The sequence below is a fragment of the Protopterus annectens genome, chromosome 12.part0, assembly GCF_019279795.1.
Source record: "Protopterus annectens isolate FY-2018-M chromosome 12.part0, PAN1.0, whole genome shotgun sequence".
Lineage (NCBI taxonomy): Eukaryota > Metazoa > Chordata > Ceratodontiformes > Protopteridae > Protopterus > Protopterus annectens.
Genome location: NC_056746.1, coordinates 270,898,394 through 270,923,828, shown reverse-complemented (window position 1 = coordinate 270,923,828; position 25,435 = coordinate 270,898,394). Strand labels below are relative to the sequence as shown.

At 44.3% G+C, this 25,435-nt stretch overlaps 1 protein-coding gene across 2 annotated transcripts in view; it reads right to left on the bottom strand.

Moving 5' to 3' along the window:
* The window catches only part of DNAJA3 (DnaJ heat shock protein family (Hsp40) member A3), a 911,667-nt gene that overhangs the window by 564,681 nt on the left and 321,551 nt on the right, over positions 1–25,435 (bottom strand). For both annotated transcript variants that reach the window (XM_044089330.1, XM_044089331.1), the window contains exon 6: positions 4,291–4,438. In XM_044089330.1, coding sequence (XP_043945265.1) covers positions 4,291–4,438 — 148 coding nt within the window. The remainder of the gene's footprint in view (positions 1–4,290; positions 4,439–25,435) is intronic.

Sequence of the window (25,435 nt, the reverse complement as noted above, 5' to 3'; positions counted from 1 at the left end):
AAAAATCCCAGGAATCTTTGTTAATATGTGAAATGGATGCTACAAATTTCTTAACCATAAAGTCAACATATTTCCCTAACGGTTCAGTAACACTCCCTGCCCCTGACACTATAGGTCTAAACTTGATTGAATCAATACCTTTGCGAGTCTTTGGTATTCCAAAAATAATAGGAATTTTGGGTTTTTCTACTTGCAAATAATTGTACAACCATTCATCGATGCTACCTTGCAATAAATTATCAAATAAATAATACCCAATTTTTGCATAAGCTATATTAATCTCATTACTACACCGTAATGTTCCAAATCTTGCAACAAATTGTGAAGGTGCATCTCATAGTCAACTGTGTACATTAACACAACCCCACCTCCCTTGTCTGGCTTCATAACTCTACATTTCTCCCGATTCAGAAGATTTAATAAATTATTTTCTTCTTTATTAAAATTAACAGCTTGCAAATAATTATTAATTACAACTTGTCGAATATCCCTCTCAGCTAATGCTTCAAAAACTTCCAGGGATGGATGGGTGGGTGGGTTGAATGCACTCTTCCTTGTAAGTTCGTGGCTAGTGCCTGGCTGCCCTTTGAAAAAAATATTTAAGTTTAGCTGTCTAATAAATAATTTTAGATCAATCAAGGTGTTTGCAACTACCCCTGGATGGGAGGGGACAAATTGAAACCCTTTGGTGAAAACATCGAAATAAACATCCGTGGGTAATAAATCAGTAAAATTAAAAATAGTAAAATTCCCTTTTCTCCAAATAATCTTGTTGTTAACCATTTCACTTTCATCATCCAAGTCTACTCCATCAATTAGTGTAACCATTTCACTTAGTTCAGAGGACGGTTCCACCCTCTGTGCAAGTACCTCCAAGTAGATTCCAAATAATTTTTCCTCAGGTGGACAGTAAATGTTGGAGGTGTGACGGGCAAGAAAGAGGTGGCTGGGAACGTGTTTTTTGGAGGTGTGATGGGCTGGCAGACGTTTGGGATTCCCTGTGGTAGAGATGCTGGGTGAGCAGATTGGGCTGACTGGGTAGATGATTTTTTTTTGAGTTATGCTACAGAATCGGAATTGCATAGACACAGTAAAGCCTTGCAGAGTCTAATTACGGTGGCTACCAAAAACGTCATTACTAGAAAATGGAAATGAAAGTCTTAACCAACTTTACTATAAGTAGTGAGTATGGTAACAGAGATAAAACAACTGGAAGTGGGATCTTTAGAAAAGGGAAGGAGCAAACTACATAGAACAAAATGGGAATTATGGGAACAATACATGTAGAGCAGGAACGAGGTTTAAGAGGCAGGATTTGAATGAGCTATACAATGCTTAACTGACAATGACTAGGAGGTTTATAAGTGATTTATAATGTTTACAACTACAGTTGTTCAAATGCTGTTGGTGATGTAAACTGCAACTAAAGTGATATTTTGTATGTTTTTCATTTACATAAATGTAAAATTGCCTTTGTCATATATGGAAATTTAATAAAGATGTTGGAAAAAAAAAGCTTACTACTATAGTCAGTTAAGTTCCTCCACTGCAGACTAGAGCAGAATATATGCAGTGTGCTCCGAAGAATACAAGCAGTAAATAACTATCATCATGGCTAATGGCCTACTACAATTAAGGACCTGTGCTGACTGGTCAAGTATACATCTTCAGAATAAGAAAAACTTACTAAAATTCAGTCAAATATCTGAGTGGAAGACCTTTACAAACATGTCTTCTTTGAGGTTGATGTGGATCAAAGCCCACTTCTGCACATCCTCCAATGAGACAGCCCCTCCTGTATCCCTGCTGCTAACAGTAATCAGCTCCAGGTTACTGCATCACAGCACAGGGAGAACACCCCATTCATACTGTCCCTTGCCATTTACCTGAATTTCAACTGATCTGCCAAAATCAAATATGACTGAAGGTGTTCAGCCTAATTACCCAATTCCCAAAACGCCAGAATTCACTTTCTTTTCTGTGTCTTAATGCCTTAACATTACAAAGAAATGCATGTGAAATTGAAGAAAGCAACAGAGATTTGTTGGATGAAAAGTGCATAGTGGACCCAGAAGAAAGATATCTGAATTTGAAAAACCACAAAACAAACTGTATACTATACAGTTGAAGTTGTTCCACTTTTCAAATTCAGGTGCAATAAAGGCCATACCCTAAAAACAAACCTAACATGCATGTGGACTCAACTTACTAACTAAAGAAGCCCCAAGCTCAAATGGCTGGAGTTTCGGGGAAAACAATGGGTATCTGTATTTAATATTCCACCAGGCAATACAAATGTCCTTACTCAGAAGGCTAACATTTAAATTCACTGTATTTCTACATCTAGGACAACTTAAAATATATTTAGGACCACAAATGCAGGCCAATTTAAGGTCAAGATTCAAAATGTGCAAATTACCCATGTTAAAACTGCTGACCACAATGAAGGCCATGGAGCAGATCATCATGGACCTCAATAACAAGTACATTGGCAACCTCCAAACTCTTAATTCCGCACAGTTTGGTTTTCTCAAGGGGAGGTCATGCCTGCTAAATTTGGTTGACTTCTTTGAGACAGTCACTAAGGCCACAGACAAGGGCAAGACTGTGAACACCTCCTACCTTGACCTGGCCAAGGCCTTCGATACTGCTCCCCACTCAGGTATAATAGATAACACTCTCTCTCAACTAGGCATCAATCTATATGTTACCAGATGGGTAGCAAACTGGCTCACTTAGTCAAAATAAGGGAAGCCACCTCAAGTAGGAGACCCATAACAAATGGTGTACTCCAGGGATCGGTCTTGGGGCCTCTGCTGTTTGGGATATACTTTTCAGAGGTGCAGGCTATGGCTGATCAAGTTTGCAGATGACTGTGAGCTGGGTGCTGTCATCAGTTCCCCTAGTGATGTGGACATCCTCCAAGAGGGTTTCACACAAATAAATGACTGCTGCCAGAAACGTGGCCTCGAACCGAATGCCAAAAATTGCATCATTATCCTTTTTGGGGAGAGTGATGTCCCCACAAATTATCACATTGATAATAAGGCACTAAGCACACAATCAGTAGTGAGGGACTTGGGGCAGCAAGGTTGATAGCAAACTGACTTTCGACCACCAATATTGACTCCGCTGTATGGAAAGCTTTCTACATTGCCCTCCTCATTAGCAAGGGTATCTCATTCAGGGACAAGGTGGTCATAACATCCCTTTTTTCTTCCCTTACATAACCCATTATTGAGTACAATGCCCTTTTCAACATTTATCTCACAAAGCACATACAGCAGTTGGACAGACCACAGAGATTCCTCACCCGAAGAATCCAGGGCCTCAAACATCTACTCTACACAGGTAGGTTAAAAGCCCTCTCTACCCAGACTCCTAAGAGGTGACCCTCTGTCTGGCATACAAAGCAATCTCAGACCCCGTCATGATGGGACTGCTGCATATCCACAAGTCAAGCTCCATTCGAGTGATCCGTATGCGCAACATTAACCTGGTCTGTGACATCAATAGGACTTGGTGGCGGGACATATTTGCGCCCCAGAGACTCCCCATTTTGTGGAATAGACTCCCTTCTCCACATAAAACAGAACACCTCACTAAACCTTTTGAAGCACAGCCTGGATAACTGGGATAAGGAACACAAAATACACCCCTGGGATCCCACCTATGTCCCTACTGGACAATGGCATAGGTTGCTGACTTGTTGGAACATGGGCTAAATTCTTGGCTAGGCTGGTAAGGGCCTCATGGCCAATAGCCTAGTAACTTCCTTTGATCCTACGAAGTTCTCAAAGAAATATGAATTGGCATGGCACATTTTTAACTGCAGTCACTGGTTAGAAATGCAACCATCCTGAAGATAACAGAAATGACACAAGCAAAGCCTATGTTCCCTGCATCTCTGTAAACTTATATTCTCAGCAAGAGAAGATGCAATCATTAAATTAACTAAACTTATACCATATGTAATGGTGGGAGGTGAACCCCTTCCAATACATGAAGCAACACCACACCTTAAGTTCTGAGTACTACAACAGACTCACAATTTACACCCACTTTTTCAGCAATCAAGTATCAAGTGCAGGGTCAAAGTGGGGGACCTTGGTCACTTAAGCTAATCTGATGAGGAAAAACCTGAAAATGTTAAATTTATTATATCCCTCTAACCAGATGTTTTTTCAGGGAGAAAAAAAGACTTAAAGATATACATCTGTTGTGCTATCAAAGTACAGTCTGGGTCGCCTTCCATTACTCATTAATAATAAATATGTTCAGAGACCCAACCTGCTGGGACAGGAACTACAACATTCTTCTTCTGTTTGGTATGTCCACTTCCATGGCAAATGACACAAGGGGTTATCATAATTGTACCACGTCCTCCACAGCGCCGGCAGGTTGAACGCATCACAAAGGGGCCAGTATTGATGGTTTCCTGTAGATATAGAAAACAATACAAAAAATTTTAGAAATCTTGGAGATAAAGAAGTTATGTCTTACCATAACGTTCCATCTGAGTTGTTGATGATCTTCCATTCATCACTGATGGGTATGGTTCCGAACCCTCAGAACAGAGTCAACCAAATACCAAGTTAGCGTACACCAAACTACTACCCAAAATGCCCTTCATCCCATACCTCAGATCGAGTTTGCAGAACATAGCAGAAATACATACAACAGAAACAAAGGCAGAGGCCATCTCTGCGCAAACACCCTAACACACCAAAACGACCCGAAAATCCACTAGGAGCCTTTGGCGGGGGAAGGTGGGAGGGTGTGATGAATGGAAGATCAACAACTCAGATGGAACGTTATGGCAAGACATAACTTCTTTATCTGAAGTTGTTAATCTTCTTCCATTCCTCACTGATGGGACCGAGTTCCTAGCTACTACCGAATCTGGGTGGCCCTCATGGAAGAACATTCCGGAGAACCACAGAGCCAAAGGCAGCTCTTCCCCTAGAGATCAGATCCAATTTGTAAGGCTTGATACAGGTATGGGGTTTACCCAGGTGGCGGCTGCACAAATATCATCCATGGAAGCCCTAGCTTGAAAGGTGACAGAAGTGGCCACAGCTCTAGTGGAATAAGGTTTAATGCGGCCAGGAGCTGATGCCTCCTCCAGAGAAAAAACAAAGGAGATGCAATCCCTAAGCCATTTAGACAAGGTAATCTTAAGACACTGCCGATCCCTTTCTAGAGCCCGCAAAGGCAACAAAAAGCTGATCTGACTTTTGAAATTACTTTGTCCTGTCCAAATAAAAACACAACTGTCTGTGGACATCCAAGAAATGGAGAGAGTATTCCCCTTTGTTGGTATAATTAGGGGAAAACACGGGCAACTCTGGATTGATTGATAGAGAATTCCGAAACCACCTTGGGTAAGAAAGAGGGATTGGTGCAAAGTGAAACTCTGTCCTTATGGAAGATCAAATAAGGACTCAATGCATAATGCTTGCAGCTCTGATACACGTCTGGCTGAAGTAACCGCCACCAGAATCAAGGTCTTCCAGGACAGAAACTTCACATCACAGGTTGCAGCCGGCTCGAAGGGAGGTAGAATCAAAGTCTGAAGCACCCTAGACAGATTCCATGATTCCACAGGTTGCCTAATGAGAGGTCTACAATGAAAAATCCCCTTCAAGAAGGTCTTACACAGATGAGAAGAAATAGGAATTCCATCTGAACCATCAAGGAAATTGCAGATGGCAGCTAGATGCACCTGAATCGTGGATGCAGAAGCCCTGTTAAGGAAAAGCTCGGTCAGGTATTGAAGAACCGTAGCTACTAGAACAGAAACAGGATCCAGAGACAGCTCTTGTGCACACAAGGCAAAACGTTTCCACTTGTCTTTATAAAGTTTTCTGGTAGAAGGTTTGTGGGAGGCCAAAATAATATTCCGTACCGGAGAAGAAAGTGATTCAAGCCTGGCTACTAACGGAAGTGGAGCAACCAAGCTGTCAGTTTGAGCATGACCAGATTTGGAGACAACTCTTGGGGGTGAGAAATGAGATCCTGATGGAAGTCTAGAATCCAAGGAGGTCGGAGCAGGTGTGGCTGAAAGAAGGGGAACCAAACCTGACAAGGCCAGAACTGAGCAATGAGAATCATTCTGCTTCTTAACAGAGTAGCTTTCCTTAAGACCAAGGGTATTAAGGGGATGGGAGGATAAGCGTACAGGAAACCCGTGGGCCAATCGAGAGTTAGAGCATCTCTCAGGGACTCCCCCTGCAGAGGAAAGAGGGTAAAGTAGCTGCTGCACTTCCTACTGGAGGGGGAGGCAAACAGATCACAGCAAGGCCAGCCCCAGCGGCTGAAAATTTCCTCCGCCTCTCTCTGGTTGAGAGACCTCTCCTGAGGAAGAAGGATGCATCTGCTCAGCCTGTCCGCAATCACGTTGGAACTCCCCGGGATGTGTGTAGCAATCAGGAAATGGTTGGAAGCTACCACCCACTGCCTAATTCTCATAGCTTCGCGGCAAAGGGGGTAAGATCTGGTCCCTCCCTGCTTCTTGATGTACCAGACCACAGACATGTTGTCGGACTGGAAAGCAATCTTTCCAAGAAGAAGAAGAGGGCAGACGGCCTTTAACACCAGTAACACAGCTCTGAGCTCTAGAACGTTGATGTGTAAGTCGACTTCTAGAGGAGACCACGTACCCTGAAGAGATTTTCCCTGAAAATGCCCCCCCACCCCCACCCTATCAGAGAAGCATCTGTAGTCACCGTGGCGCTGGGCTGAGGAGGTTGAAAGGGGTGACACCAAAGACTTTCGTCCATTCTCATCCACCAGAGGAGATCCTGTTTGCAGAGATCAGTTATGAGAATTAGTGCGTTCAAGGGACGATGATTGTGTATCCACTAAGTTTGAAGAAGCCACTGTAACAGGCACATATGAAGCCTGGCCAACGGAACAATGGGAATGGCTGACGCCATGGAACCCAGAGCCTGCAGAACTTCACTTGCAGACACTTTCCTGCGGTAGAGTATCACTTGCACTTGTGTTATCAGTCTTAAGAGTCTGTGTTGAGGAAAAGATATTAGGCCAAGCTGAGTGTTGAACATAGCCCCTATGAACTCAAGTTGTTGTAAGGGCTGAAGGTTTGATTTTTCCCAATTGATAGTAATACTCAGAGACTCCGCCAGAGACAGTGTGTGGCAAAGGGCCCTGGTCAGTAGATGCTCGGTGGGGGTGGAGAGGAACCAATCGTCCAGATAAGGAAACACCTGGAATCCGTGAAGTCTCAAGTGAGCTGTCACCACTGCTAGACATTTCGTGAACACTCTGGGGGCCGTCGAGACTGGGTGGTATGTCGGGGAGAAATGAGGTCTTGGAAAGGATGAGGGGAATGTGATAGCCTCTGGTGATAATTCCCTGCACCCATAGATAGTCGGTAATGGAGGACCAGGCTGCTTGGTGCAGAGATAAACCTGCCCAGACTGCTCCCAGAGGAAAGCAATCGGGCAACGCTTCAGGAGCACTGATAGGGCCTACCGGAGAAAGAATCTCTGGAGCCCTGAGTCCGGTAACCCCCCTCTGCCCCTAAAGGGGCGTCTTCCTTCGGACCCTCCTCTGCCTCTGGAGGAGGCCTTGCCAAGTGCATCACGAAAGAAACCTTGCGACATCTTGTGCCACAACTTTCCACTCCTCTGGTTCATGGAGAAGGAACGCTGCGGTTTGGAGAAGTGCATGCCCACAGCACACAAGATATTTCCGTCCTGCTCGCACCTGGCCAAAGTATCCTTGACCTTAGAACCAAAGAGCATGGAGGGCTCAATAGGTGCGTTCAAAAAGGAAGACTTGAAGGAATCCGGTAGGTCAGAAATGCACATCCAGGCATGACGTCGTACAACCACACCAGCAACTGCTGCTCTAGCTGCTCCTTCGGTTGCGTGGGAGAGCAACCTCATGGAGGAATTCAAAATCGCTTCAAGGGTGGCAAGTTGGGAAGCCACTGTCACGTGCTCCATCCGACACTTGACCCGCGAGGCTACCAGAGAGTTCGGAAATAAGGTCTCTCTGGAGTCTCGTAAAGTGTGCAGAGAAATTCAGCGAAAGCACGGCAAAGGTTCCTGCAGCAAAAACTCGCTTCCCTAACCTGTCCACCGCCCGGGACTCCCTGTTGGATGGATGAACAGCAGGACTCTCTTCTGCCAAGTCCATCTTTGTAGCCGCCACCACCACAGCATCTACTGGCAAGCCTTTTGACAAATGGGGTTGATCCTCTGGAGGAGAAAGTACTTGGTCTGATCTCCTGGGGATAGCTTCTATTGAATCCGGACTCTTCCACGCTCGCTGCATGATGAATATGACCAACTCATCTGCAGGAGGGGTCACCCAGGACGTAGTGGGCCGGGAACGGAAAGCTTGTAAGCATACAGATTCCTCTGGGGAAGGGGTGGAATATTTCCAGTCACCCCCCTGACTCAAAAACTCCAAGATGTCCCCAAAGGAAACATAGTCAGGGGGTGATCTAGGGGAACCTTCCCCATCATCGTAATCCGTATCCTCAGTAAGGGACTCTTCAGGTGAGTCCATGTGTTTTCTTTTGCACACCCTCTTCCGAGGGGGCTCTTCTGTGGGAATGTCCGAAGAGGCCTCAAAGGGGGGTGCTTTGAATTAGTGGTCCCTTGCTAAGGGCTGGTGATGTCCGAGTTACGGGGGGAACCAAAGACGGAGCTGAAGGAGGAGGATTGCTAGCCACCAGCACCCTTTCCATAATCCGGAAGGCGGGACCACCCGAAGAGGGATGGGAGCCCGGAACCAAAGAGGACTGAATCGGAACCGGGGTCACACCGCACTCCGAATGGCCCACCTCCAAGACTGAGGTTTAAGAGAGGTTCAGTGCGTATAAAACTCTCGGATCCAAGATGGGAACAGAAAAGGCCATCGGTGCTTGGGCCAGAACCGAATATTCCACCCCCGAAGCAAGGGGTTGAGTAAGGTGGGCTGTCGTCAGAACTGACACCCACCAGGGTTTAGATGCTTCAGGCATCATCAGTGCCGAAGGAAGGGGGCCGTCCAAAGCCATGGGCAAGGGGGCCTTGGAACTGAAAGATCCCCATCAGGAGAATACGAAGGAGTCGAAGGAAGAAAAATCCTAACACCCGGAGCAGAACAGGGGCTGGAGATTCCTCTTGCAGTCAATACCTGATCCACGAGGCGAACAATGTCTATTTCAGACACGCTCCTGGCAGACCTAACAGATATCCTGGAAGGGGATTCAGGCCGGTCCAGAAAGGGACTGTAGGCTTGCCTGGCAAACGGATCCACAGATGACGAATACCTGGTCCATGGTAAGGAACACAACGGAGCCAAGGATTCTGATTTGAATTGCGTAAACAGTACAGTTGGCACCGAGAGGGAACTCGGAGCCGAAGTCACAATCGGGGTAGAAGTCAAAATCGGATCATAGGTCGGAGGAGCCAGTGCCTGTAAAGGCGAGGTCGGTGCCGAAGTGTCCAGAGCCAGACTGATTGGAACCGAAGTAATCAGCGGTTCAGTAGTAGTCGGTGCCGAGCCCGGAACAGACAAGTCAGACTTCCCAGAAACTGCGCTCGGTGCCAAAATTGGTGGCACCGAGGCAGCAAGCCGATGCTCGGAGGAAGATCTACAGGCCTTAGATCGATGATTTTTGCCCCCGTCACCGGCCAGTGAAGAGGGATCTGAGTGGGGACGCTTCTTATCCTTGACTGGAGGGGTTGAGACCTCAGCAGAAATAGCCTCCAAGAAAGGACAGGAAAGCAATCCTTTCAAAATCAACTTGTTGCGCCGTCCATTCAATGTCCGTTGACTAAAACTCGCACAAATATCACATGGGGTAGTCGCAGAAAGGTGCAAAATGCCCAAACAATATATGCATTTAAAATGCAAGTCGCTGCTCGGTAATTTACCACTGCACGACGTGCAGTGTTTAAAACCTGAAGTACCCTTTTTCTCAGACATACTAACACTCACTCAGAGAAGAGAAGGAGAAAAAGGCCAGACTACCAGCAATGGTATGAAGAGTTGCCACGAGAGTGGTAAAAGGTAAAGAAAAGGCAAGAAAATACCAACAATGGTAAGAAAAGGAATACTTGTGGGTAGAGCTAGACTATGAGAGAGACACTAGTAGAGAAATTATTGGAGAAATACAAAGTTTAAATAAGTCAAGACTACTTAGCTTGAGAGCTCGGTGAAAACGCTGCTATATGGCTGTGCGGCAAACGAGATCCGAGGTATGGGATGAAGGGCATTGTGGGTAGTAGCGTGGCTTGAGAGTTTGGTGTACGCTAGCTTGCTATTTGGCCGACTCAGTACCAAGGGTTCGGAACCGTACCCATCAGTGAGGAATGGAAGAAGATTAACAACTTCAGATTTAATATTTACTTGAAAAGCACAAAATCCACATATCCTGCACTACAAGTTAACAATCTACTGCCTGACAGATATAATAAACCTCATAAAACTTCTCTCCCTTAAAATATCAGCTAAGTACTACATACTTAAATCCTGAATCACAGTCACTTATCCCAGACTGCAGTTTCATCCAATGCCTGAACACTACAGCAACAATTAATAAATCAACTAGGCACAAATGCCTCTTTTCAGGGGTAACCTTGGAGCACTTTCTGGTTATAGGACTTGCTTAGAATCACAAAGTGTGATTATGGAGGTACAGGAATCAAACCCAGGATTACACAATGAAGTCTGTTACCAAATCATAGATTTAATCTCTGTACTAAAATGCTTCACAGTATCAAAATTATGAACAGCAAGTAGGGTTAACAGGAGAAACCAAAAATCTTTTAAGAATACTAAGGAAAAGTTATTCAAATGTGACAGTTAAGAAGAAAGAGAAACAGGAAGTGGGGACAAAGCCATGACGGTGTGACATTCTCAGTTGCAACGGAAAAAGCGGTGGAGCAAACAAGCATTCCTATGAAGGAGCCGATGAAGACAGTAAGCTGGATATCCAAACTCCTCATGCCAACAATGACAAGAAGATTTAAAACAGAATGCAAAGAATGAAATTCCGCAGTAATCTCTCAGAGACAAAAGGAGCTGAAATTACACAAAGCAAAGTATTGGAGGGGAGATGTAGAGTTGGATTATACTGTCAAGTGCAGAAGTATCTGCTAAAATGTGCAGGAGAGAGGGAACTTTTTCAACAACTGATATGAAGTACTTTTAAGCAGGGTAAGGACACTAAGAAGAATCCAGAAATAATGGTATGAAATAGCCCGTTGAGAAGACCATAGCTCAAGACAAAAAGGAGACAATGAACAAAATTTTGCTGAACGCACCAGAAAATGATGGGATAGATCCAGTGGGAGTTGTGCATGTGCGGACAGAATGATCTGGCTACTATAGCTTAGGTGCAGCAGACAGGAATAGAACTGGGGGAGTTTTGCAAGAAAGTACACTACACAACAGGCAAGTGAAGTACTGTGTAACTTTATAAATACACAGGATTGATGGTTGCATTCAGTAGACCACATACCACTTGCACTCTGGTCAGCTTTGGGAAAAATACTCTTAATGCTGTGTGCAAAGAAATGTATTAATATGGATCTGTTTAAACTGAAATGGTTGACAGCAGCACCTTCTGAGACAGCAGAACAAGTACAATTGGAAGGAAGAGGAATTCTGCATATAGAACGCAAAGCAGCAAACAAAACAAAAGTATTGAAATGAGAAATATTCTTTATAATGCCAGAAGCCTATGAGAAAATGTTAGCTGCATGGTGCACTTGTGCAAGGATGTACAGCTACTGCAGGTACAACTGAAGTATGGGTAACAATAGGGCCATTGCTGCACTGGATTCTGTACACCCAGAATCCAGCTAAGATGATGATGAGGCACAACGGACATCTGGATGGGATACATGTAGTATGGAAGAGACCACAGACAATTAAGGAAAAAGACAAATACTTGACACACTAGCCATAAGGCTGGGTTTCCCTGGATGACAGCTACAGTCTGAAGGCCATTAGATGCAAGGAAGAATGATAATGTCTGGGTCAAAAATAAGACTAGCAGATGGGTAAACATGAGAAGAACAATGTTCATGCACCACTGCTCAAGTTAGAGTGTAGATGGGAAATACAGAAAAGGGTCTCCAGCAAAGAATAATATCCTCAGCTAAGAAAAGCAATATCATTAGCCAAGCTTAACTAATGTAGAAGGACTGAAGTGAGGATGTCACAGACCAAAAATCATCATGCAACTATCTGGTTTAACACTGATGAAATAATACTACCAGGACACGAATATGAGAATGCAGGAAGGTAGACAGCTGTGAAACAATAGTAAAATTCAAAACACAGAAAAGAAATAGGTTCATAGGTTCATAGGTTTATACTAGGCTATCTGCCCTAAGGCATTTATAAGCCTAGCCCAAATTATTGTGGCTTACGCCACCCCTTATATGAAAAAATACTGTGCCCATTAGTTTGTTGTGCCTCTGTCCAGCAGTGACCCAGAGATGATTCCCGGGGTAAACCTACGATCTCCCATCCACAGGTCTAGATTTCTCTTGAACAGAGTCAGCGAGGTGCTCTGCCTCACATGGACCGGGATTTTATTCCACAGCATAGGGAGTCTCTGAGTGATAAATCTATCCCTCCAGCACGTCCTATTTATATCCGTGCTAAGGTTTAAGTCGCTTGCTCTAGTGGTTTTGGTGGATTTGGATTTTTGAGGTGGAGCATGTCCATTAATTCCGGGTTGGACATGGCCTTGTATGTCAGGCACATGTCACCTCTGAGCAGACGGTATGCGACTGAATAGAGCTGGAGTTTCTTCAATCTGGCAGCATATGACAGATTTTGGAGTCCCTTTATCCTTTTGGTGAGGAACTTTTGGGGTCTCTCCAATTGCTGCAGATGTCGGGTGAGATACATCCCGAATGGGGCATTGTACTCGATCATTGGTCTGATAAGTGAAGAGTACAGGGGAACAATGACCTCACTAGATCTGGATGTGAATCCCTTCATGATCAGGTGGGCAATGTAGAAGGTCTTTCTAACCACTTTAGCAATGTGAGTGTCAAAAGAAAGGCCACTGTCAACCTGGGTCCCCAGGTCCCTGATAACCTCTTCTGTGCTTAGTGGATTGCCACCTATATGGTAGCTTGGGGTTACCTTGTTTTTCCCGAAGGGTATGACTATACATTTTTGGCGTTTAACTTCAGGCCATGGCTCTGGCACCAGCTATCTGTTTCCGTGAGTCCCTTCTGAAGGATATCAGTGTCCGATGCACTTTCCACTATGGCGCCCAGTTTGCAGTCATCTGCAAACTTTGTCAGCCAAAGTCCTCCCATGTTGGCCTGTACTTCTGAGAAGTAGATGCCAAACAATAGGGGCCAAGGACCGAGCCCTGTGGGACACCACTTGTGACCGGCTTGGAGTCTGACACAGCGCCAGCAACTCTAACCCTGTGGGTTCTGTCCTTAAGCCAGTTTGCAACCCATCTTGTGACATATGGGTTTACATTTAAGCTGGTAAGTTTTTGTACAATACGCGAGTGGGGTATTGTGTCGAAAGCCTTTGCAAGGTCAAGGTAGGCTGTATGGACTGCCTTTCCCTCATCAATGGCCTTGGTGACTATTTGAAGAAGTCGACCAAGTTCAAAAGGCATGATCTTCCCTTGACAAAGCCAAACTGGGTCGGGTCCAATGTCTGCAAGTCCCTATATCTTTGTTTATGAGCTCCATTATGATCCTCTCCATAGCTTTGCAGACTAGACTTGTTAAGCTTATGGGCGGTAATTACCAGGGTCCGTGAGGCGCCACCTTTGTGGAGTGGGACCACAGTTGCCGTCGCCACTCCTTGGGCACGTATCCTGTGGTAAGGCTGAGATTAAACAGCTGCCTTATGTGTGGGTTTAATTCCTCATTTAGCTCGTGTAGCACACAGCCGGGGACACCATCCGGTCCCATTGATGCTGTGTTTTAGCTTTAGAGAGAGCAGCTTTCACCTGCGCATTTGAGATGTCCGGGAGGCTACACTCGGCTGGGATAGTTATCTCTCCTTTAGGGGAGAGGGGTGAAGTTTGCACTGAACCTGTCTGCCAGTATGTTGGCAATGTCTGTGGGTTCAGTGATTTTTGTATCATTTTGGACTAATTCTGAGCATATCTGTGAGTTTCCACCCAGGTTCCTAACATAGCTGAAAAAGGCCTTATGATTGTCCTTTGAATCCATGGCAATTTTTCTCTCAAAATTGGCCTTAGTTGATTTTATGAGTGCTCGTATTTTTTACTAATAATGATCAGGGTGACTTCCCTTTTATGGATTTTGTTCTATCATGTAATAGCTTTCTCCTCTTATTGTAAAGTTTGTTAATGGCTGGGGTCCACCAGACTGGACGTTTGCCCTTTGTGGAAAGAGTCTTGGTTTTATTTGGGATTGCCTGATCCATGCAGTCCTGGAGGTGTTCATAGAAGGCATTTGTAAGGGCTTCCGCAGCTTGGGTTGTGGTTTCCTCTGACTCAGGGGCCTTGAAGGATGCCACACCAGTCTTGAGTAGTGTGAAGTTTGCTTTAGAGAAGTTCTTCACTATGGTCTTTTTTGTTTGGGGTGGGACGGGATGTGGATTTCCAGTGAGATTAGTTTATGATCAGATCTCACCAATGAGGGATATACTTCCGGTGTGGAGCATTTTGTCCCCATGTTTGTGACAATGAGATCTAGTATATTTTCTCCTCTCGTGGGAACAGTGACTAGCTGTTCCATGGCATTTGAATTTATGAACTCCAGGAACCGTTGGGCTAGAAAGTTGGGGCTTGAGTAATGTTCCCAGTCTATATTCGGGTAGTTGAAGTCACCCAATATGATGGTGTTTGGAGATACATTTATACCCTCCAGTGTCTTCAGGAAGGCTGTGTGGGGTTCCTGAGTTTGAGAGGGTGGCCTGTAGCATGCTACAATTTGTAGAGCAGTTTTGCCTATTGTTAGTTGCACCTGGATGGTTTCCGAAGCTCCATGCGTTGCCACCAACCTGGAGGTGTGAGTATCCTTTATGAATATGGATACACCCCCTCCTTTTGTGGAGTGGTCCGGGTTTTGGGGCCGGAGCATGATATGAGGTAAAACCAAATAGTGCCGGGGTGCTCTCAGGAGCCTTGAACCAGGTTTCAGTTACAGCACAGACATCGATGTTCTCCATACTGAGAAGGGCCTCGAGTGCGTGCATTTTGAGATTTAGACTTCTGGCATTGAGCAGCATTACCCTCAATTTCTTCCCATTTTGTTTTCTAGGGTGGTAGGTTTAGAATTTGAGCCTTGCCTAAAAAGGCACTATGGGGTGGCAAGAGCCTTAGCCAATATCCGGAATCCCAGGGTGACAGGTGCAAGCCGTCCCTTGAAGCAGCGTGGCTTGTCAAGCATGTCATCCCAGGCAGACAGACACTGGATCCCCTTTGAATGACACCAGACATTAAGCCAATTGTTAAAGCTGATCATCTTGTCTCTATATTGTGGCATCATTCTTGGTGAAGGAAGGATACTGCTCAGGGTTAGGGTCATACCTGCCTGGGCTACATAATCAGAGAGCTCCTCTATGTCTCTTTTCATGCAGTCCAGGGAGGTACGTCTCAGGTCGTTCACACCAGCATGGACAATGACTGTGTCATATTTGTACTTGCTGTGGAGTGACCCGAGTGCTTGTGTTATGTGGCGGATTCTAGCGCCCGATAGGCAGCTTACTGTGACCCTCTCCTTGTTCAGCCTGGTGAGTGGGACGTCAGTGTGTCTGACTATGGAGTCACCTATGACAAGTATGTTTGGTGTTGTATTTGGCCTTAAGGGCTGTGACTGCTTTGCACACTGCTTTTGTGGTTTATGTGTTGCTTGTGGGGTGTCTTGAGGTAGCAGTTGTTTGGGTGTCTGCTTTGGAGGCCTCTGCTGTATGAAAATATTGGAGGAGCTGTGGAAGTGAGAAAGGAAATAGAAGCTTGCTTCATGCAGAACAGATATGAATGTGGGAGGAGTAAATAAAACTGGAGCTTTTCTCCCCAGACCTCTGCTGAAAATGGGATATTATCCCATTTAGACTTTCTCTGTTAAACAAATGTGACAGTAAAGTAAGGCAAAATAAATAAAATCAGTCTAGAAACAGAAAGGGACAAAACAGTTTAGCACTGAAAATGAAGAATGGCTCTAGAAAAAAGTTGCTGAGAACAATGACAGGTACCAAAAAGATAAAGATCATCTGGCAGGCTATACTAACTTTAAGTGATAGCCAACAGTATGACAGACAGATAAAAATAATTTGGCAAACTGGTGAACTACAGAAAAGAAGCAGAACATTTCTTTACTGGAAGGAGAGATCAAGCCTGAACATGTAACAAGTAATGAAGAACTATGAATGCATTCTTTATATTTAACAGAAACAACTGCCAGCATGAAAAGGTAAAGCAACTACAGAGACAAGGCAGGATGAATCTACAAACCTGCGAGGATGCAGTCTTGCTCAAAAAAGGTAGGCTATTGCAGTGTACCACGAGTATAAAGAACTGGGATAGGTTTTACACTACATCACATAAGCACAATTTTCCTAAGTACAACATTTTAATTTGTTACATCTCTGAGGTTAGATTTGCATAATTGGAAAAATCTGGGCAGAGTAGTGTATTTCAGCTTTTTTTACCTCCTTCTCTATGCACCCCATGCTGCCACCCCCTTAATTTAGAAAGATGCTCATTTAGGTCTCTCTAAATAAAAACAGGATCCATGTGTTTTTTTTACCAGTCTGCATCTGGGTTTACCTTTGAAATGTACTGATAAAAATAGACATTCTGACCACAGTACTGCATTTCAGCTATTTTTCACTCATACGAATATTCCCCTGACATAAATATGAGATTCAACGTATAAAGTGAGAAATTCTGATGAAAGCAAATCATTTCATCTAATTTTTCTATCATTCAAAATGTTCCAGTGACCAGCCAGAATGATGATTACATTAACTGTAACCAGATGAAAACAGGACTATATGCTTTCACAAACAATAGTCCCATCCAAAGCCTTCCTTACACAAATGGAACAGAAAGATTACTTCAGTGTCACCAAGTGAGATCGTATCCTTTCATGCACATACCTACTCTTCAAAAAATCAAATAATGTCAATCTTCTATTCTGTTATTTAACTGTGACAAATTGAAAAGTACCAGCTACAGGGAAATATTCCAGCTCGTCTCAAAAGTCTGGCTACAGTGATGTATTTTACTCTGTTTTGATTATACAAACAGAAAACTACTACAAAAGCTAGTCAGACAAACTAGGTAAATGCAGGGACCATATGCTTTCATATACAAACTGTTAACCCTAACCGCAGAATAACCGCTTACTGTTTGGTTACTTATCAGATGTTTGAATAATCAAGTGAAAAATTCTAATCAAAGTGACATATTTCAGATTTATTTTCCTCTCAAAGGCAATGCCCAAATTAGTGTTATACGTCTACTTCCGAGGGACCGCCTCAGTGAGATGCCCTGGGGAGGTATCAGAAAAAGTCTTGGTACCCTGTTGGGAAGCCTGGGGTCTCAGACTGGCTGTCCCTGTTGTAGATGCTCTGAACACAGAGACATTAAGGTAGAAGGCTTAAAATCTGATGGGTATGGATCCGTCCATTCTGCCAAGGCAGAGTAAATCCTCTTCACAGCCTAGAAGGCAGACTACTCTGGAGAAAGAGAAGACTTCAGATCCGAAAGGACAGGCTTCTGGATTGCTGCTGTGTCCCACTCCGAAAGCAATCTCCCAGAGGTAAAAGCTGGAGCCGAGCGATCCACTGCAGAGGTTCCAAGGCATAGAGACGGCTCCAAAAATTTCAGAGTTGACTCCAACACCTCAGATCTGACAAGGAAGCTTCAGCTCTGAGAGTTCTCACGATCCGACTGAACTGGAACCATCAAAGTAAGCTGAAAATATTGCTATCTTCGGATCAGAGCCAGAAAGAGGTGGATGACTCAGATCCAGGGACTCTGGGACAGTAGGGAAAGTCAGAGAAGGAACTTGTAGTGCGGGTGTAGTAAAAGAATGGACCTCTTGACCCAAAGGGGAGGAGCTGGTAAGCCACCTATCTGACACTGCTCTGAGAGGATCTTCCTCACCACTCTTTATAAATCTTCCTCCATCAAACGTCTGGAAGACCGAGTAGAAACAATACATGGGGACCTGGGTTATGATGCTCCCAAAATGGTGACGGCACCCTTGTGGTCACTGGTTACACAGAAGGTGGGTATCTTGTTCTGGGTAGGTGAAGGACACTTGAACCAGTAGGACTGGAAGTGGTTGGATCAGATACCTTTTTGCCGGATCCAAGTAAGTCTAGTCCACCTTTTTTTTTCTTTTTTGGATCCTAGGGTGAGGTCGGATCCATCTTGACACTTTTCTTGGTTGGCTCCAAAACTGTGGAGGATGTAAGTGCTTTCGGAGAAGTTTTTAATTTTTTAGATTTGAGAGATTAACCTCCAGGATAAAGCCTCTCCACAGGTAGAAGGTAATAAACTCTTTAGACTAAGTTTGTTTTTTCTTTCTACAAGGGCCCTGGGGTTAAATCCATGGCAGATGGACCAATCGTCCTGCAAATGTAAATGTCATATGCAGCAATATAGGAAGTTTATGCCTACAATTAATGCACATTTTGAAACCAGAGGTGCCTTTTTCTGACATTGTATCGTAATAGAAAATCACTTTCAAAAAACAAAAAAGACCTTTTGGTTTTTAGAAATAGTAAAAGACAGTAGGAACGGTACCAACTATGGTAGCAATAGACTACAATAGGTGTAGAAAAACAGAAAATTACTAGCAATAGTAACTCAGAAGTACACAGATAAAGTTAACTACCATAACGGTTAATAAATAATGAGAAAAGTAAAGGATACTAAAAATAATAGAAATTTAGGAAAAAGGAGAGCTTTATAAGACAATAAACATATGTCAACAGCCCGAGAGGTGTGATAAACCATGTCTTTTGCTGAAAGCGGCAAACGAGATAAGAGTTAACTTAGGGTTGGTGCACTATGGGTAAAGCAGAAGCTTGAGAGTTTTTTGCTGCCACAAGCTTTCGCAATGGCCAAATCAGATCCGAGGGATCACATCCGAGCCCATTACAGGACAGAATGAAAATTGACATCAGGCTTAAAAGTTATCTACTCACCATAACTATGCATGTCTGTTATTCATTTCATCCTTCCTCAATGAATGGGTCTCCGCTCCGACTCAGCCGCTTTTCTCTAGATTCAGACTCTAGAGATCCTCCCTTTACCCATAATGCCCCTGCCCATTGCATTACCTCAGATCGAGTTTGCTGCAACTGTACTATCTTTGAAATATAAAGCATTATCATAATACTCAAGAAAAAGTAAAACAGCAACAGAACAGGGGCTCAAACACGAACTGTGGTTCCTAACAAAAAAAAGTACAGTTGTGTACACTTACCATAAATGTAGATGTTAGAGTGTATTCACCGTTGCAGTCATCACATTTGGGTTATCTGCTTGCAGTAGCCCTAAGTCTTGGGTCCTGCATCGGTTGCTGTCTCATCTTCCGTGACGTCAGGTAGTCAGGGGTATAAAGCATGCAGCCGACGCCATTACATCAGTTTTTCTTGCCCCAGATGTCAGGTGCCCCCCTAATGGGAAGCAATTAAATATATATAGATATAGATATATAGATTATATATATATATATATATATATATATATATATATATAGAGAGAGAGAGATATACATGTGTGTATAAATATATATATATATATATATATACATACATACACACACACACACACACACACACACACACACACACACACACACACACACACACACAAGGTTATACCTCCAACAAAAAAGCAAATACACCAAAAAGCTTTTAAGCATGGTAAAGGAGAAAAAAGGTACAGCCAAAAGAAGTCTGGGGGCTGAAGAGGGGGTAACCAGGACTGCAACAATGAATACACTCGAACATCTACATTTATGGTAAATATACACAACTATACTATGTTCTTCATGTTTCACTGTTGCAGTCATCACATTTGGGTAGATGCCCAAAGCTGAGGAGGACTTTAGATAGCATTAGGACCAGCTATAAGGCCCTGCAAGACTGCAGTGGCAAAGCCAGCTCTGGATTTAGAGAAAATAGGCAAATGGTAATGCTTGGTGAAAGTATGTACAGAACACCAGGTAGCAGCTTCTAAGATGTCCCTTGGGACACCTCTGAGGAAGGCTGTAGAGGTAGAGGCAGCCCTAGCTGAATGTGGTCTAATCCCCTGTGGGATAGGTTGTCCATGGTGCTTATAGCAGAAATGAATGCAATGGCCTATCTATTTAGAAATGGTTTGCTTTGAAATAGCCTTCCCCTCTGCCCCTGCAGCAAATGCCACCAGCAGTTGTTCAGATTTCCTTTGAGGATTAGTCCTGTCCAAGTATAACCTAAGTTGTCTGTGCACATCTAAGGAGCGCAGTATCTGTTCCCCTTTGTTCTGTGGATTAGAAAATAAGGTTGGCAAATGAATGGACTGATTAAGAGCCACACTGGATACTACCTTGGGCATGAAGGAAGGATTGGTCCTGAGGGACACCCTGTCCGCATGAAAGATGATGAAAGGCTCCACTGCCATAAGGGCCTGTAATTCCGATACCCTTCTTGCTGAAGTGATTGCTAAAAAGAAGGCTGTTTTCCAAAAAAGGAATTTTAACTCTGGACTTGCAACTGGCTCAAAAAGAGGAAGAGTGAGTTTTTCCAATACAAAGTTAAGGTCCCAGGCTGGAGTTGGGGCTCTCCTGGGTGGTCTTAAGTTTTTGGCCCCTCTAAGGAACAGCTTGAGCAGTGGATGAGAGAAGAGGGGTGGTTCTGTGCTGTAATGAGTTGAAATGGCTGAGGCATGACTTTTGATGGAGGAAAAAGAAAAGCCCTTGTGAAGCATCTCAGTTAAATACTGAAGAATCTGAGGTAAATTGGGCGCAGCTGTGTCCATCCCTTGAGTATGGTTCCAGGCACAGAATATTTTCCATTTTTCAGCATAAGATTTTCTAGTACTAGGCCTTCTTGCCTCCAGAATGACATCCAACACTTGTTTACTGAGGGATGGAAACTGAGTGAGTAGGTAATTAGCCAGGCTGGCAGGTTCAGGGTTTGAAGCGGAGGGTGCAGAATCTGGCTCTCCTACTGTGACAGCAGGGTAGGGGTCAGAGGCAGGTGCCATGGAGCCAGCATGGCCAATCTGGTGCAATCAGTATAGTCTTGATTTCTCCTGTTTGATCTTTAGTAGTACTTTGGAGAGGAGAAGCAGAGGAGGAAAGGCATAAACTGATAGATTTTTCAAGCTGAAGGACAGAGCATCCAATTTAAGTCTTTGGTTCCAGTTTCCACTCGTGTGGGTCCATTAGATTTCTGCTTAGTCCGTCTGCCAATGTATTTAGTTTTCCTGGCAGAAATTGAGCTTGAAGGTGCACTTGGTAGTTCAAGGCTGTTTTCCACACAGCCATGGCTAGTCTGCAAAGGGGTTAAGAATGTGTACCCCCCCCTGCTTATGTACCACATAAGAGTGGTGTTGTCCGACTTTACCATTAGTTGTCCTGGAAGAATGTGGTCCTTGAAGGCTGTCAGAGCATTCTGTACAGCTAACATTTCTTTTTGATTGATATGCAGGTGCATTTGACTTGGGTTTCATTTGCCCTGAATGCAATTCACTGTCAGGTGAGCCCCCCATGCATAGTCTGATGCATCTGTTAGGGTTTGAGCGGCAGGGAGTGGTGTGAAAGGTAGTCCCTTGTTTTGGTGGCAGGCCTCTGCACACCACAGGAACTTTAGGCGTAGGCAAGGTATGATAGGAATCATTGCTTCTAGATCCTGAGAATGTTGACGCCATAGGCTTTTTAGATACCACTATAGTTTCCTCATATGCAGCCTTGCATATGGAATTAGAAGAATGCAGGAGGCCATGAACCCCAAGGCTTGCAGTAGTTGTCTTGCAAACAGCAGGGTTTTTGTGGCCACTCGTTTGAAGTAGGTTGTCAAATGAATTTATTTCTCTGGTGTGAGGTAAACCATCTGGGAAGTTGTATTCAAGCTTGCTCCCAGGAACATAATTTGTCGACAGAGTACCAGGCGAGATTTCGTTTCGCTTATGGTGTATCCCAGACAGGTTAGAACCCTTTGTACAAAGGCCAGATGATTCAAAAGTATGTCCTGGCTTTCTGCCTGAATTAGACAATCGTCCAGGTATGGGTATATTTGAATATTTCTTTGCCTGAAAAATGCAATAACTGAAGCTAGGCAGTTTGTGAACACCCTGAGCGCAGTAGATAAGCCAAATGGCAGTGCAGAGAACTGATCGTGTGTGTAGCCTGCTTTGAAGCAAAGGTATCTTCTGCAAGATTCCCTGATTGGGATGTGCAGGTATGCTTCTTTTAAATCTAGTGTTGCCAACCAGACATCTTTGCCTACCATAGGAAGCAACTGGTGAAGAGTCAGCATCTTTAAATTTGGAATCTCCAAAAAGGTGTTTAGAGTAGACAGGTCCAGGATAGGACGCCATGAATTGTCTTTTCTGGGTACCAGGAAAAGTTTTGAGTAGAAACCTTGTCCCTTTTCCTCTTCTGGTACCAACTGAATAGCCCCCATGCTTGAGAGAGAAAGTACTTGTTTTTGGGCCTCTGCCCACTGATTTGGAGGGTAGGTCCAGCCACCCGTTTGGTGTTGGTAATGTGTGGAAGCGAAATCTGTATCCCCGGGACACTATATTTAAAACTCATTTGTCCTGGGTAATGAGCTCAGAGTTTCTTTGCATGGAGAGCAATCTTTCCCCCTAAAGGGGCAGTCAGCTGACAAGTGCTTGAAAATTTTAAAAGGAAGTCATTGAGACAGTTTACCATGGGGGGGTGTGTCTTATTACTCTCAGATTTGGAAGTGGAGCCCCCCCCCCCACTGTTCAGTCCTGTGTGTCCCCTAGGACTGAAACGTGGGGTTTCTGCTGTGTCTGGGTTTGGCTTGAGAAGACCTGGAAGGGGCTGGAAAGGACCAATTTTTAGAGGGCCAATGCCTACTAAACCTAGGAGGCTGAACTTGTAAGAAATCTTTAAAGTTTGCATAGATTTAGCTTTATCTTCCATCTTTTTAAGAACTTCCTCAGACTGGTTGCCTAACAGGCGGTCCTGATTTAAGGCAGCATCCAACAATTTAGCTTTAACATGATCAGGTAAAGATTGCTCCTTAAGCCAAGCATGCCTTCTGGGCACAGACCCAGTAACAGCAGTCCTGCAAGAGGCCTCTAATGAATCAAAACCACATTGCAAAGTATGTTTTCCAACATGTTCAGCAGAATGCATTAAGTCCTGTAATTCTTTATTTTCTACACAATCAGGAATCAACATAATTTTCTGTTTAAGCAATCTAATAACATGTTGCTGATACTTTAACATATGAAACTGGCAGTTTAAAGTCCTAATGGCCAAGGTTGCAGAAGTGTAAACCTTCTTACCCCATCTATCCAGCGCCCTGGAGTCTCTATCAGAAGGGGTTGGATTTTTAGCAGTAGAAGCCTGAATGCCCTTGGGCCCCAGAAAAATAGTCTCTGGATCAGCAATAGGATTTTTAAAAAGGAACTTGTGTGACTCAGGGACCCTGTAGTATCGGTCAGGTGTTCTGGAAACAGGAGGCAAGGAATTAGGGGCCAAACTAGATTCTGAAAAAGCATCAACAATGTCTAGTACTGGAGGAATAGCTAAAGGCCTATGCTGAGGCAGGAGTAAGAAATCCCAGAGTCTCTTTTTTTGAATCAGAAAAATCCTAGCTTTTGAAATGGAAATGCTCCCTTAGAGTATTGTAAGGTTTCACCAAAAGAAAAAAATCCTCTGGAGGGGAAGCAGAGGGAATAGAGTCCTCTGCATCAGAATCCTCATAAGTAGATAAGGGCAAATCCAGATCATCAGAAGAATCAGAAAAAACAGAATCCTGGTCAGAAGATTCAGAAACAACTTCAGTCCTAGGCCTCAGAGGGGGGGGGGTGGGGGGTTGGCTACCCCTGATTAGAGTAATTAGATCTTCAGCCATTTTTATCATTTGTTTTTTAGGCGTAGAGGCCTGAGCATGTGGCCTGGGCGTAGTTTTTTTAGGCATGGTTCGAGACTTAGGCCTAAGTGAAGAAGGAGGCGTCGGTTTAATATGCAAGTCCGTAGGCCTGAATACACTCTCAGAAGCCAGTGCCTGCACAGCGGCTCCGGACACATCCAAGGTAGAGACATCCGTGGGTTCCATAGTTGAAGCATCTCATGGCATACCGGACTCCGAATGGGTCTCAGTAGAGGCATGCGAATCAGCAGTAGCGGGTATCAAGGGCGGTGAAAGCGCCTCACTGAGTACCAGCGAACTGGCGACTGGCTTAAGAGAAACATCGTCGGCAGTTTTGGACCTTGGCGGCCTGTATGTCTTTATCCTTGCGTTTTATTGGAATCCCGGTAGTCAGATGGCTAACAGACGACATTTCTGGATAATTAAACCAAGAACCAAAATATTTAGAAGCGAAAATATACCGACAATGGATAGTGTGCTGATTAAATAAAGCACAAAACCGACAGCAAGGTACGCTGTGGTCAGGGCCTAGGCAAGGAATACAGTACGAATGAAAATCTTTATGAGGTATTTGCTTTCCACAAGTAATGCAATTATTAACTTTTACTGACATCGTTAAGGAGCAAGAAAAAAAGTTTCCCCAACGGGGTACTTGGCTTTAGTTGAAGACTTCGGTTCTGAAACCGAAAAATGAAAATTTCAGAAGTCGGCCGACCAGCACTTGCGAACTGCATCTGCTTCGGGCACCGCACGGCAAGACAAACTGATGTAATGACGTCGGCTGCATGTTTTATACCCTTGACGACCTGATGTCATGGAAGAAGGGACAGCAACCGACGCAGGACCCAAGACTTTGTTAACCAGGCTGACTGAGGGCTACCTGCAAGCAGATAACCCAAATGTAATGACTGCAACAGTGAAACACGAAGAACATCAAGCGGTTACTCAGTGTGCAGCCATCTTGGAAGTCCCTGGTACTAAAAAGAACTCTGAGTAAAATCCAGATCTTCTTTGGTCTGGTGAGACCTCTTCTGTGACTTTTGTCAAGCAGCTTTTGAATTTCCAGCGCTGCTAATTCTGGGTGGAACATCGGGAGATGCTTTCTTTTCATTGACGGTACTTGTAAAACCGGTCTGACTTATCCTCTGGATACAACTCTTTGCACTTTGCACCCACGTATCTTTTGTGGTGATTGCTCAGGCTTTTGGGTGCAAAGACAAGAGCCTTCTGACTTGTCGTCACAGAAGAACAGTAAGGCAATCCCTTAAGGAATTCTGAAAGGGTCTGTCCAAGAAGGAATCTTGGAACCCTTGGTTTTGTGGACCCCCTCTGCTGTGTGGGTGGTATCTTCCATTATCCCCACCCCCACCCCCCC